The 13345-nt window shown below is 40.3% G+C and overlaps 1 protein-coding gene across 4 annotated transcripts in view; it reads right to left on the bottom strand.

The window, feature by feature from the left end:
* The window catches only part of dlg5a (discs, large homolog 5a (Drosophila)), a 90151-nt gene extending 78477 nt beyond the window's left edge, over positions 1-11674 (bottom strand). For all 4 annotated transcript variants that reach the window (XM_057847834.1, XM_057847838.1, XM_057847835.1 and 1 more), the window contains exon 1: positions 10880-11674. In XM_057847834.1, the coding sequence (XP_057703817.1) occupies positions 10880-11186 (307 nt within the window). In that variant the 5' untranslated portion in view covers positions 11187-11674. The remainder of the gene's footprint in view (positions 1-10879) is intronic.
* Positions 11675-13345: the final 1671 nt, after the last annotated feature.

Genomic DNA, 13345 nt, shown 5'->3' with positions numbered 1-13345 from the left:
TTTTCTCGTCGAATTGCTGCAGTCCATCTCGCTCTCCTCTCCGGGTCTCTCGGAATACAGTAGAGCTTCAAGTCTCTCCGTCTATCTTCTCTGTTATTGCAACCAACCGCCACACACGCCTTCACCATTTTGATTAGTAATGTTAACGAGCAGAAAAACACGCCATAATAGGAGGAATTTACGTAGCAGTAATGCATCAACACGACGAGTAGACGGACAATATGGCGCGGAGGCGTGGTTGTGACGTAATGTGAGTAGGGTCTATAGTGCTTTTCTACTTTGAAGGTACTCAAAAGCAGTTTGACAGTATTTCATCATTCACCTACTGATGGTGCAATATCAAAAGCAACATGGGGTTCAGTATCTTGCCCAAGGATAGTTAAAGAAGGTCACCTGGACGGGGAATCAAACCCACAACCGCTTGTTGGTTGGGGAACGACTACTCTAACACTGAGCCATCCCACCCCATAGTCAATTGAGTGCTCAAAAACCTAAGATGTCGTTTTATGCAAATGTGGTCAAACCAGAGTCACGGGGAGAACATCCAAAGCCCTAAGAGAGATTTGAAACCCATTCTCCTGAGGCAACCATGCTTACCACCATTTAATTTTACGGCTCTGCTTAGTTTATTGCCTCTTCAGTACTACTGATAAACAAATAAAGGCAACAAAATGTTTGTGTGTGCGAGGGAGTAGACAAGTCTACGTTATCTCACAGTACATGCCAGTGCTTGCATGAAAGGTCAGCTGGCAAAGAATCGGAACAGACAGGCATCATGTGAGCCCAACGAGAAGAGAGCAGGTCGCTATCAGCGAGACTCATCATGCACTCATTTACTCTCTGCTCCTTACACGCCCCATGCTAGAGCGAAGTTGCGTTCCGATATACACTAGGAGTGCCCGCAGGCTTTGTCTTTACTCTATTCCTCTCAAGTGCACTTAAAAGGCACTAATCGCATCAACCGAATCGCTACAGCAAAGATAATGAGAATAACATTAAAGAAAAGTCGAGTCAGAACACGGGCAGCCAAGGAGAGGGTAGCGGCAGAAGCAGAGAACTGCAAAGGAGTGATAATAGCGTGTCTTACACCAACCGTTTACTTCAGCCATAGAGGAAAACACATGTCCTAATCCCCTCTTGAAAAACTCCAGGCAGCAGTCTCACTCTGAACAATCTCTTTACTTGTACACAGCAGGTCAACACATTTACAGTAAAGTAAATAATTGATTCTTATGGGAAACAATGACATGTCAAAGCTAATATGTTTCTATTTATACAGCCTTTGGATAATATTTGTGCACCCTTATAAGGGGGGAGCATGCAGCATTTCGGGGTCTCAAAAGTGTGGTAAATTTCCATGGTGTGATAAAGGGGATTTTGTTAATATTGTAAATGGAAATAAATGAAGAATTATCACATTCAAGCACGATTATGTTTTTATTTTTAGTGTTGTCAAGTGATAAAAAAAATGTTAATGCCTTCTTTTTTTTCCATCCCGCTAATTTATCACATTTTAATACTAGTGCCGTGAAGCGATTATGACATTAATCACATGCAGTCCACAGTTAACTCGCGATTAACAACATATTGTTTTTTAAAAAATTTAATATAAAAGTAATTATATATTTTAACTTTTAAATGCCCCTATTAGCACAGGAGTTGGCTGATGAGCTTACCTTACATAATTAAAATTTAAGCCTCATTAGAAACAAGATTTGGGCAAATATCCGATTGTAAAGTAAATTGTAAAGCCTGGGTCCCGTATGGAGTTTCCATCATATTTTTTGGCTAAAATTGAGAACACTTTAATTTTATACATCTTTATTTTACATACTTTACATTTCTATATATGTACTGTACACTGTAATGAAATATATAATTTGATATTATTGGTTGAATTTATGAAATAAAATTCCCCAAAAATTTGAAAATTAGATAAAATGATTGAACTCACCAAAACACTTGTCTTCAAAAGCATTTATACTGTACATTTCATCTGTGCATTTTAGCGGAGTTTCGCCAGTCAATTCACCTCAGAGTGCTAGATTTTAGGTTAAAACGTCCAAATTATGTTTTGCCCGCAATAGTGGATTTCACCTTGATCCTCAGTGTTCTCGTGCCTGAAAATGGTGAGCTTTGGGCGGCCACGACAGGAGTGCCATCCGCCTGGAGCCTCCGTGCTGGAGGCTTTCTTGATGCTCGACTAGACTATCTAGGACGAATATAGGCCAGGCCGATTATCTGCACAGATATTTGGAAATTTGATGCATATTAGTGATGCACGATAATGCATTTTTCAACCGATACAGATAACCGATAATTTCCTTCTCGTTCCAACCGATGACCGATAAAGTCAAGCCGATAATTCCATTAAAATATTTATGTAAAATTTTAAAGTATACACAACAGAAAATATTACTGTGTAAAAATATTATTGCTCTTTTTTTCAACATCAAATGTGAACAAGTAGTAAATTCTAACATCTAAATAAAGACATTGTCTGACATTGTGTAATGGTAAACTTTTGGCAACAATTACAGTGCCTTGCAAAAGTATTCAGCCCCCTTGAATCTTGCAACCTTTCGCCACATTTCAGGCTTCAAACATAAAGATATGAAATTTAATTTTTTTGTCAAGAATCAACAACAAGTGGGACACAATCGTTAAGTGGAACAACATTTATTGGATAATTTATACTTTTTTAACAAATAAAAAACTGAAAAGTGGGGCGTGCAATATTATCCGGCCCCTTTACTTTCAGTGCAGCAAACTCACTCCAGAAGTTCAGTGAGGATCTCTGAATGATCCAATGTTGCCCTAAATGACCGATGATGATAAATAGAATCGACCTGGGTGTAATCAAGTCTCCGTATAAATGCACCTGTTCTGTGATAGTCTCAGGGTTCTGTTTAAAGTGCAAAGAGCATTATGAAAACCAAGGAACACACCAGGCAGGTCCGAGATACTGTTGTGGAGAAGTTTAAAGCCGGATTTGGATACAAAAAGATTTCCCAAGCTTTAAACATCTCAAGGAACACTGTGCAAGCCATCATATTGAAATGGAAGGAGCATCAGACCACTGCAAATCTACCAAGACCCGGCCGTCCTTCCAAACTTTCTTCTCAAACAAGGAGAAAACTGATCAGAGATGCAGCCAAGAGGCCCATGATCACTCTGGATGAACTGCAGAGATCTACAGCTGAGGTTGGAGAGTCTGTCCATAGGACAACAATCAGTCGTACACTGCACAAATCTGGCCTTTATGGAAGAGTGGCAAGAAGAAAGCCATTTCTCAAAGATATCCATAAAAATTCTTGTTTAAAGTTTGCCACAAGCCACCTGGGAGACACACCAAACATGTGGAAGAAGGTGCTCTGGTCAGATGAAACCAAAATTGAACTTTTTGGCCACAATGCAAAACGATATGTTTGGCGTAAAAGCAACACAGCTCATTACCCTGAACACACCATCCCCACTGTCAAACATGGTGGTGGCAGCATCATGGTTTGGGCCTGCTTTTCTTCAGCAGGGACAGGGAAGATGGTTAAAATTGACGGGAAGATGGATGCAGCCAAATACAGGAACATTCTGGAAGAAAACCTGTTGGTATCTGCACAAGACCTGAGACTGGGACGGAGATTTATCTTCCTAAAGGACAATGATCCAAAACGTAAAGCCAAATCTACAATGGAATGGTTCAAAAATAAACGTATCCAGGTGTTAGAATGGCCAAGTCAAAGTCCAGACCTGAATCCAATCGAGAATCTGTGGAAAGAGCTGAAGACTGCTGTTCACAAACACTCTCCATCCAACCTCACTGAGCTCGAGCTGTTTTGCAAGGAAGAATGGGCAAGAAATTCAGTCTCTCGATGTGCAACACTGATAGAAACATAACCCAAGCGACTTGCAGCTGTAATTGGAGCAAAAGGTGGCGCTACAAAGTATTAACGCAAGGGGGCCGAATAATATTGCACGCCCCACTTTTCAGTTTTTTATTTGTTAAAAAAGTTTAAATTATCCAATAAATTTTGTTCCACTTCACGATTGTGTCCCACTTGTTGTTGATTCTTGACAAAAATTAAAATTTTATATCTTTATGTTTGAAGCCTGAAATGTGGCGAAAGGTTGCAAGGTTCAAGGGGGCCGAATACTTTTGCAAGGCACTGTACTTACAGAGTAAATACCTAAGTTGCACAAAAATGCCTTTAAAAGTACGCCATTCCTAACGTATAACATTATCACACTGCAAAAACACGACTCCTTAAAACTAGTTAAATTCCCTTGTTTTCAGTGTAAATCTATTGGAAATAGGCATGTGCCGGTATGAGATTTTGACGGTACGATAACTGTGAGCAAAAATACCGTGGTTTCACGGTATTGCAATTATAGCTCCAAAATGTGTTATTTTGAGATGGATTTAAAAAAATAACTTTTCCATTGAACAGGATTTTTTTTTTCAGAACATAGTTGCAAATTGGAACATGAATATATTGTTAAAATAAATAATCAATTTAAAAAAAACAAATATTTTAAATAAAATTAAAATATAACATAGACTATACCTATATAGTTGCTCAAGATTAGAGCAAGAACAAAATAATTTTCATAAAAAAGTAAAAACACTTCTGAATAAAATTTTTAAAAATTTATACTGCATGACTTGTTTTTTAGAGGGTGGAAAAACTCAGGTGAAGTATCACCATTTTCAGCCACTGTGTCAACTCTAGTCTACATGTTGTCATGCCTTTGCGTTAAAAAGAACATAAAGAATTCATAAGTTAATAAGTTAATTAAAAATTTTAAAGTTAGTTATAATGTAAATATTGTTGTGGAAAGGTTTGATCTTAAAAAAAAAAACATTGGGAGTGAGACCTCTTCTTGAGCCAGCGAACGTGGATTTCTGCTTAGGGCAAGATCATCTTTTGCAATTAACGATCTTTGACGCTATCCTTTTTCCCCTTCATTCAAACGAATCAAGCTTGTTTTCTCACTCTGTGGCTGTAACACTTGACTAAGTTGCTCTCCCAGCTAAGTCTAGGCTAACATTCGTCTTTGTAAGCTTTTAGTTAGTTTGTATATTGAATTTGAAAGGAAAATGTGTGTTGTTTTTGGCGAACTTTTTTATGGTGCTAATCTGTTGAAGCTACTCACACATGGAAAAACACAAATGTACAACGTTTTAAATGTATTCATTTTGTATATTCCACTTACCACGATTTGAGAGCTCAATAAATTGAAGAAAAGAACGCCTTATGTTTGGAGTATTTGTTTTTGGGTTCGCTGGCTGTCTAGCCAATAGTGTCACTTTCACACACAGCAACAAACGGGAGGGGGTGAGCACTGGTGCGCCACGCCACTTGTGGCTGCATTTTTGACACATGAAAAAAAGCGAATACCGTACTACGGTCTGACGGAAAATTTTAGTGGTTTTGAAACCGCGATGTTTTCACACCACAGTAAACCGTGAAACCATTAACCGGCACATGCCTAATTGGAAATAAGTGAAATTATCTACCAGCACTTTAAAAGTATATTTCACTCAGATTTCTTGAAAAATAGCCATTTGAAAATAAGCTTAACAGCCTTATTTTAAGCAATAAATCATTATACATAATCCTAAAAAAAACGTCAGAAATGTTCTTTATATTATTAACAAGAACAAATGGCAATATTTACTTCAAGTAAGTGGAATAATCCGGCACATTCATCCGTTAACTAGTTTTTAACACTCATAACAAGACGAGGAAAATTATTTGACTAGATTTAAGAAGAACCATCTGATTAAGACGTCATAAATTTACAGCGTACTGAACGCATTACTGACTGGCTGACTTCTTTGTGTGGTTTGGTGCATGTTACAATTATCATCTAACCACTGTGCCGTCATGCTTACTTGACATCACTTGTCCAAACGTCCGCGGTGAAACTGATGTGATCGGCATGTTTTTCCACAAAGAATGGTGGTCGTATAAACTGCATTATCTTTTTTATCCAGGGGTTTGGCTATCAGGTCATTTCGGTTAAAATTTTTTTTTTTAAAAACGTCTCTCGGCCAGCATTTCCTACCGCCTGTGACCTTCAGTCTGTCCGGCCGCCCAATTAGCACTCGCACCAGGCCTGTCTGGTAGACTGGTAGTAGTGCTCAATGAGTCGAACTGGAGTGGCGCCGGCAGCTACGTTCGTACCAGATATCCGCCCGCCCCGGCCGGCTCGACGCAGCGTATTCGGGGCATGGCTCTGCTCCGGACGGAGGCGCGCGCCTCGCATCCCGCACGCCGTGGGGGGACGCTCAAGAAACCGGGGTGTTCGCCGGAGGTCCCTTGGCCCACCTGCCCGCCCAGGGTGAGGCAGCGGCGGCCTGCCAGACCGGCCAGAGCGGCGGGCCCCGTCGGAAGACGGCTACTTGTAGACTATCGGTCTCCTGCCGGTGCTTAGCCATAGATGGGAGTTTTACCACCGGATTGGAGCTGCATTCCCAAACAACCAGACCCCGGGAAGGCCGCAGCGTCTCTGTATCGCGTTAGCATTCACGCTAGCAGCAGCCTCGTATTTGTTCCAAAAATCTTTGTGATGCAGTTTTAAATGGCTGCTGGGTTAGTGGTGTTGAATGAGGACGCTTTCTTTCCACCTCAAGGAACTTCTGCAGTGCATGTTTTGTAGACGGCGAGAGCGTCGTTTATTTCACTCACGGAAATATCAACACACGCTAGTGAGAGCGCCGCAACCCTGTTGTGTAACGCCGCCTCCTCTATGATGCCATACTCCTCAACTCCTTCAGAGAGGGGAGGGGTTGAGGAGGCAGTGATGCTGAATTCTTCGGTTGAACACATTTGGAGGCTAAATCAAGTATATCGGATTGCATTATCGGTTGATTTTTTTAAAAATCTGGATTATCTGTGTGATGTCATAATTGCCATTATCGGCCGATAATTATTGGTAACCGATATTATCGTGTGTCTTTAATGCATATCGTTATTGGCCTTTTTTTTTAATCCGACTGGCCGATATGAACAAAATCCACACACCAAAAAAAAATGGTTTATTTCACTTCAGATGCAGCCGCACCTCTCTGTGTGGCTGCCGTCTCCTGCAGTAGTATTACCCCGCCCTCTGATTGGTTAAATGGTAAATGGAGTTACACTTGCATTGTGCTTTTCCACCTTTTTAAGGCCATCAAAGCACTTCACAGTACACTGTATCCTCATTTACCAGGAGAAATGTGGGTTTTAGTCTCTTGCGCAAGGATACTTAGAGGAGGTCATCAACTCATAACCTCTGGGTTGGGGAACAACTACTCTACCACTGAACCACTCCACCCTCCAAGCGGCAGAGGCAGACCCTACGAAGAAGAAGCTCTCCTAAGTCCTCACATACACTGGAGAGTGAGAGGAAAGTTTTCTTGTGTGAGAAGCTCTGAATAGAAAACTTAAATTCAGGCACTTCCGGAGCTATTATTTTTTATTTGTGTGATTTATTAAACGTTTGTTTGCATTATTCCATTTTTATTAAGCCAATTTTTACACTTTTACTGCAAACAAATATTGGCTCCAAAAATTTTTTATCAGCCCTTCTGACTATCAATAATCGGTACCAGTCGTGAAAAACCCATATCAGTCGATCTCTAAATATAAGTGTCACCATGCATCTCAGCGTGCCACATTTCAGGCTAAAAAGCCAAAGTTAGGCTTCAACAGACATGTGGATTTCACCCCGATCCTCCATGTGCTTATGCCCACATACAGTATAATGCTTCTCTGATGGCCCGCGAGCTATGCACAGTGCCAGGAGGTTCATCGCTGTATTTTCATCTGAACATGCTCGAAAAGAACCATTATGAATCACGTCAGGTTGCCAAGCAGATTTACGCTTGTCACGCTGCCTCAACGTGCCCCATTTTGGCCATTAAAATCCCAAATTAAGATTCGTCTGAAAACCAGTATTTCTCTCTGGCGGCAACGGGGACGCGCGCAATGTCTTGAAATTCAAACTACGGGGGGTGGGCAGTGGGCACAGCCATTAATAATCTTGGGTTAAAAAGACTGACGGCGTCAAAGGAGGTTTGCGTCAATGCCGTTATTAGCGCGTTGAGTGACAGCATTAGTTGTTTTTTTTGTATATCTTATAAAAAACAGACAATCTTACACCATAATACATTTCTAAATATACCCGTAAGGTCTGTGTCTATTAGTTTATTTTTTAAGTTTTTTAAAGTTTCAAGCTTACAGTTTTAATTAGTCCCTTGATTTTTTTTTTTTTTTTTTTTTTTTAAATACTGAATTGGACCAATAGTATGCATCCTCCTTAATCAGCCCATCATTTAAGAATACAGTCTCGTCCTACCATTCAAAAAGAAAAGTGCCCCTCTTCCTTTCAGAAGTTCAATTTAATTCAGCAACACCTTCCCTGCAGCTTCTCAAACTTGGGCTCAGAATTTTTTCTAAGTTTTCAGGCAACAGGGCTCTTCATATTCAACTGTACTTGAATTAAATCTGTTCCATTTAGTTAGGCTGGAGCCAACGACACTGTATTTAAACTCCCAAAAATGTGACTCGCAGTCCAAGGGGATTTTTGTGTCTTTCTTCTTCATGATAATTTGACTGAAATTGCTCAAAAATTACAGTACCTTGTGATTTGGGGCAACAGCTGCAGTCCTATTTGAAAAAGTGCCTGGTTTTGATCATTCGACTGCACCAATCGCCAGTCGGTTCCGCACAGAAGAAATGGGGCCATTGATTGCAAGTTACAAATTAACTGCTTTTGGGCTTCATTGACCCTCAAGGAGCAGAAACTAGCAAGAACATCACACTCCCGAGACACGCTGGGTTTCTGAGACACGCCTGCGAGTCAGATTACAGGCAATGTTGGCAGCTGCATTAAAAAATGAACAGTATTTCAGGATCAGCACTAATCCCCAACAGCAACAATCAATGCGAGAGGTATTATGGCTTTGGGGAGGATTGGCGATAACAGACCTAAATGTTTCAAACAAAGCTCCCCCTATGCCAAAGCGGATGGGGTTAGAAGTATCTACACCTCCATCTTACAGTTGAGTCTCTCGGTCCATCCTGCTTATAGAGGCATGATGGCACTTGTGAGTAACGCAGTTGCAAATCTAAACGAAAGGTCACACGTGGTGGTTTTGTCTGAGGCACAACTACAGATGGAATATACTTTCATTAAAGTGTGGATTTATTGCAGTGCTGACAGTAAATCTGGTTGATGCTCACAAGCAGGCACAGCCTATGCATGTGTGCAGGTCGCTGTAGTACAGCGGTGCGCCCGTTGTCATAGAAACAAGTCAGCCGACCTAATGCGCCGTGACCGCGGCACGCCACCGACGGCAAACTTGATGCTGATGTTGCTGAGCTGATACAGTGAATCGCATTGTCAACCCAGACTATTCTCACATGAACCACAGGTAAACTTGTTGGGAATAGATTGTATACAGCAATTGATCATTACATTAAACAGGACATAATACTAAAGGGGTACAAATTGCCAGGCCTGCTGGTCAAGTGCTGGGCACATGTAGGGAAACATTCTTACCATTCAGACTCATATTTCCACATATGAATGGTATCAGCATCTTCAATCAACAAAGGACGTACACTAAAAGCATAATGCATGCATAATGATTGTGATCCACCAGGGAACGCCAGTCATATCAAATACATAAAATAAGAAATGTGTGGCATTCCATAGAATGTGTCTCTGATGCAAATGCTTTTGCCGTTGGCATTGAAGACGTATAATTTCAATTTTTGATAGACGATGCAGCAAAGAAGCATCAATTCAGTGCGTGCAGCAGCAGAAGTTCTATGCGGCTTTAGTCACAGCCGATTTTCAATTTGTTGAACTGTTCTTCACGTGACAATGACAACAGGTTTCAACTCAAGACTCACAGGTCTTTCAAATTCACAGGTCAGTCCACATGGATAATGAAACATTGATTTTGGATATTCAAAACCATAATATTATCTATGACCACATCCATTTTTATGTGGATAGTGTAAGAAAAGAGTGCATGGACCACCATAGCTTAAGGACTGGGAGTGGTTTGTAAATAGGTTAATTTTATTGTTCATTAGTAAATTAAATTAGCCTAAATTATGGTGCTGCCTGTAACTATTGCATGTCTGTAACAATGGGTGCACGGCTGCACGCCTTCACATTTATTTTTACAGGGTAATGAGCTGCATGCCTTTTGGTGTAAATATCCTAATGCTCCAGAATGGATGATACATGAAAATTATACACAAAGAAAATAGTGGATGCAGCTTATAGTCCTAAAATTACTGTGTGTGTGTATGTACAATTTTATATGTATATATTACAGACGTCCCGATTACACTTTTGCACCCAAGTTGCACCTAATTTTGCTGGGAAAAAATCTTTTTCACCCAATTATGAACCTCTGAAAAATGACGTGATCCGATTCTGATCACATGATCGGAGACATCTCTTACACTGAAATGTATACACATGCAGAACATACAGTACACATAGACATACTGGTATACTGTATAAGCCTACAGTAGTACTTAGTAGTAGTAGTACAGTACAGTGGTACTGATAAAATGTCATCACTGCTCAGTCGTAGTAATACAAGTTGTTTTTCACAGAGGATAAAGAATATATGCATGTAAGTGGCAGTCTAAGTGTGTGCTACATTTCAAGCTTGGTTGAACACGTGAAATGAGATCCAAATCTTGTCGGCTTCAAGTTCAACACCTAGGAGAACAGGATGAGCTGTATAAAAAATGACCTGATTACAATTTCTCAAGCCCTTACTGTTATTGTAGATGAGCACGCAGGTCACAACCACACAAATCTCCACAGCCCCAAGCAACCCACACCCCCGTGCGAGAGCGCTTCCTACCGGTGTTGTGGTCCACGGGCCCGCCACCGTTGCTGCCGCCGAAGAGGGCAGCGTGCAGGTCGGGGTACGCCTTCTCCAGGGCCACGCACAGGTCGAGGAAATGGTCGCTCTCCTTATTTGTCAGCATCTTCAGCAGCAGCTCCACTTTTTCCGCGCTGGATGAGCAGTTCTGGTCCAGCTCGAAGCGGTCGAGTTGACTGAGGGCGCCCGAGACAACGAGCAGCTCAATGACTCGGTCGGCGTCCGTGATGGACTCCACTAAGTTCTGGTGGCACTGCTCGAGTAACTCTTTGTGCTTCGGCTCCATTTCTAAGCGCGGTGGTAGTTGCCCCCCCACGGCCACCGCCGCCGCCTCCACCACCCACCCTCCTTAGCTTCCGCACAGCTAAAGCTAATATCCGTAAGCGATCAAAAGTACCGAGAGATTATGAAACTTAAGTTAGTTCGCCGGATCCGCCGCGGCATCGGGAGAGCAATATTTACAGCATAGTAGTGGGAAAGGCACAAGGAGCCATATTGGTTGCCCAGGGCTGTTGACTGCACTAAACAGCGATACATTGTCCCATCTTACTCCCGTGTGGCGATTCGAGCCGTATTCCACCTCCTTTCCGAGTACCGACACATTTCTCCCCCCCTCTCTCTCTTTTCGGGAAGCATCCAACGTGCCCTCGGACGACTCAAGTGCTTGGCAAAGGGGGAGGGAGGAGGGAAAAAAGTCATGCAACTCCGCCGCTGAGCCTCTGCTCCACTGTATCCTCCGCCATGTCTAAGCAACTCAGCAGCTGCTGTCCGCTGTCAATCAACAAGCAATTCAATGCCCAAATTTGGTTAAGAGGGCGGGACTATAACAAGACGCGCCCACTTCTTCAATGGGCGTCAACGTGACCTCACGTTACGTCGAAAATGCAAAAAACATTACGATGGACCATTAAATTTAACATTAATTTTATTCATGTATTGTTCTTGGTGAGGCAGTATTAAAAATATGTTTACCGTTGATTTCACGAAACCATCTAAAATAGTTAAAATACAGGTGAAAAATTGAAATAATCGAATTATTTCAACACATATCTACAGATTGGTATTTTGTATTGATCAATGATTATATAGTACATAGTAGTCTAACCAAGGGCATAGGTTTGCATAGGGACGGTAGGGACATAACACTTCTTTTCAGGATGCTCAAATTGTCCCCATCAACGTTTAAGCAACCTTATTTGCATTATAGAATGACTTCAGTTATATTGGTCATTTAGATTGGCTTTGCATATGTTGTATGGATAGAATTGACCCTGCCGTTATTATTAATTGAATTATTCTCATTATGTTCAGACTTACATTTACTCTTTTTTCTTGCTGAATGTACCGGTTCATTTTTTCCCCTTAAACGCTAACAAATAAAAACATTGAAAATATATTTATTTTCTATATTGTTTTTGGATTTTTTTATTTTATTTGCAGCCCATGCAGACATTTTTTACAGATAATCAGACATTAATCATAGTCGAGATTAAAACAAAAAAAAAAAGTTTTCATTTTTTTCTTGCGTTTAGCTGTGCTTATGGACATGGCAGTCGTGTTTTACCTGAAGGGAGGCTCCATTTTTATTACTATTTATTTATTGTTTAGGTTTATTTTTTTCAGTTATATTATTTATTTAGACAATGTTGAGTGGTCTTAATACAACAGTTTATTTTTTTTCCATTCCTGGATAGTTCAGAAATTTTTGGCAAGTGCGTTTATATTTTGTATGTTAATACAATTTATGTTAAAATATTGCAATTTAAATTTAGCAATAAAACCCAGACATTTATTCTGGAAGTTTTCAAAATGTTTCTTTAGTAGTTTTTGAAAACAAATGTTTGAATTGGACTGGGTTTCACCCGAACTAATACACATGAAAGTTAGTACAAGTCAATACATATTCATTTTGCATTGATCATTTAGCCTGTTAATTAATTAGGTTCATATTTGTGAGAAATGTAGCCCTGACTCTAGTTCACCCAGTCTGTTTGGTCTTATTAATGTCCCGTCCCCAGCAAAAAGTGTACATGCAGGTTATGCTGTTATATCGTCCCAACCAATGTTGAGACCAAACTTGAGTCTAATATAGATTAGTGAGCTCATTCATGTACTTGAGAAACTGGTGGATAAAAAGTAGAAAGGGCAAAATTCTAAAAGCCATATGTATAAATATGCTGGGAATAATATATTGGTTTATATACAGTATATCTTGATTGTTGCATTTATGATCAGTTTAATGGAATATATGACAGACTAAAAATTTTATGCAGTAAAGTAAAACAAATAATTTCAAAAATATTAATAAATGCATGAAGTTGTCAAATATTTATATATTAACATAAATGAATGTATTTTCATATATTTACAATGTATTGAAAAAAGGAAAAAGCCAAAACTTTTGCACACGCAATAGAACGATAAATAAATAAATAGAATAAGTGG

Source organism: Corythoichthys intestinalis, chromosome 10 (assembly GCF_030265065.1).
Source record: "Corythoichthys intestinalis isolate RoL2023-P3 chromosome 10, ASM3026506v1, whole genome shotgun sequence".
NCBI lineage: Eukaryota > Metazoa > Chordata > Actinopteri > Syngnathiformes > Syngnathidae > Corythoichthys > Corythoichthys intestinalis.
The sequence above is the reverse complement of the archived record's forward strand: the minus strand, read 5'-3'. Positions and strand labels throughout refer to the sequence as shown.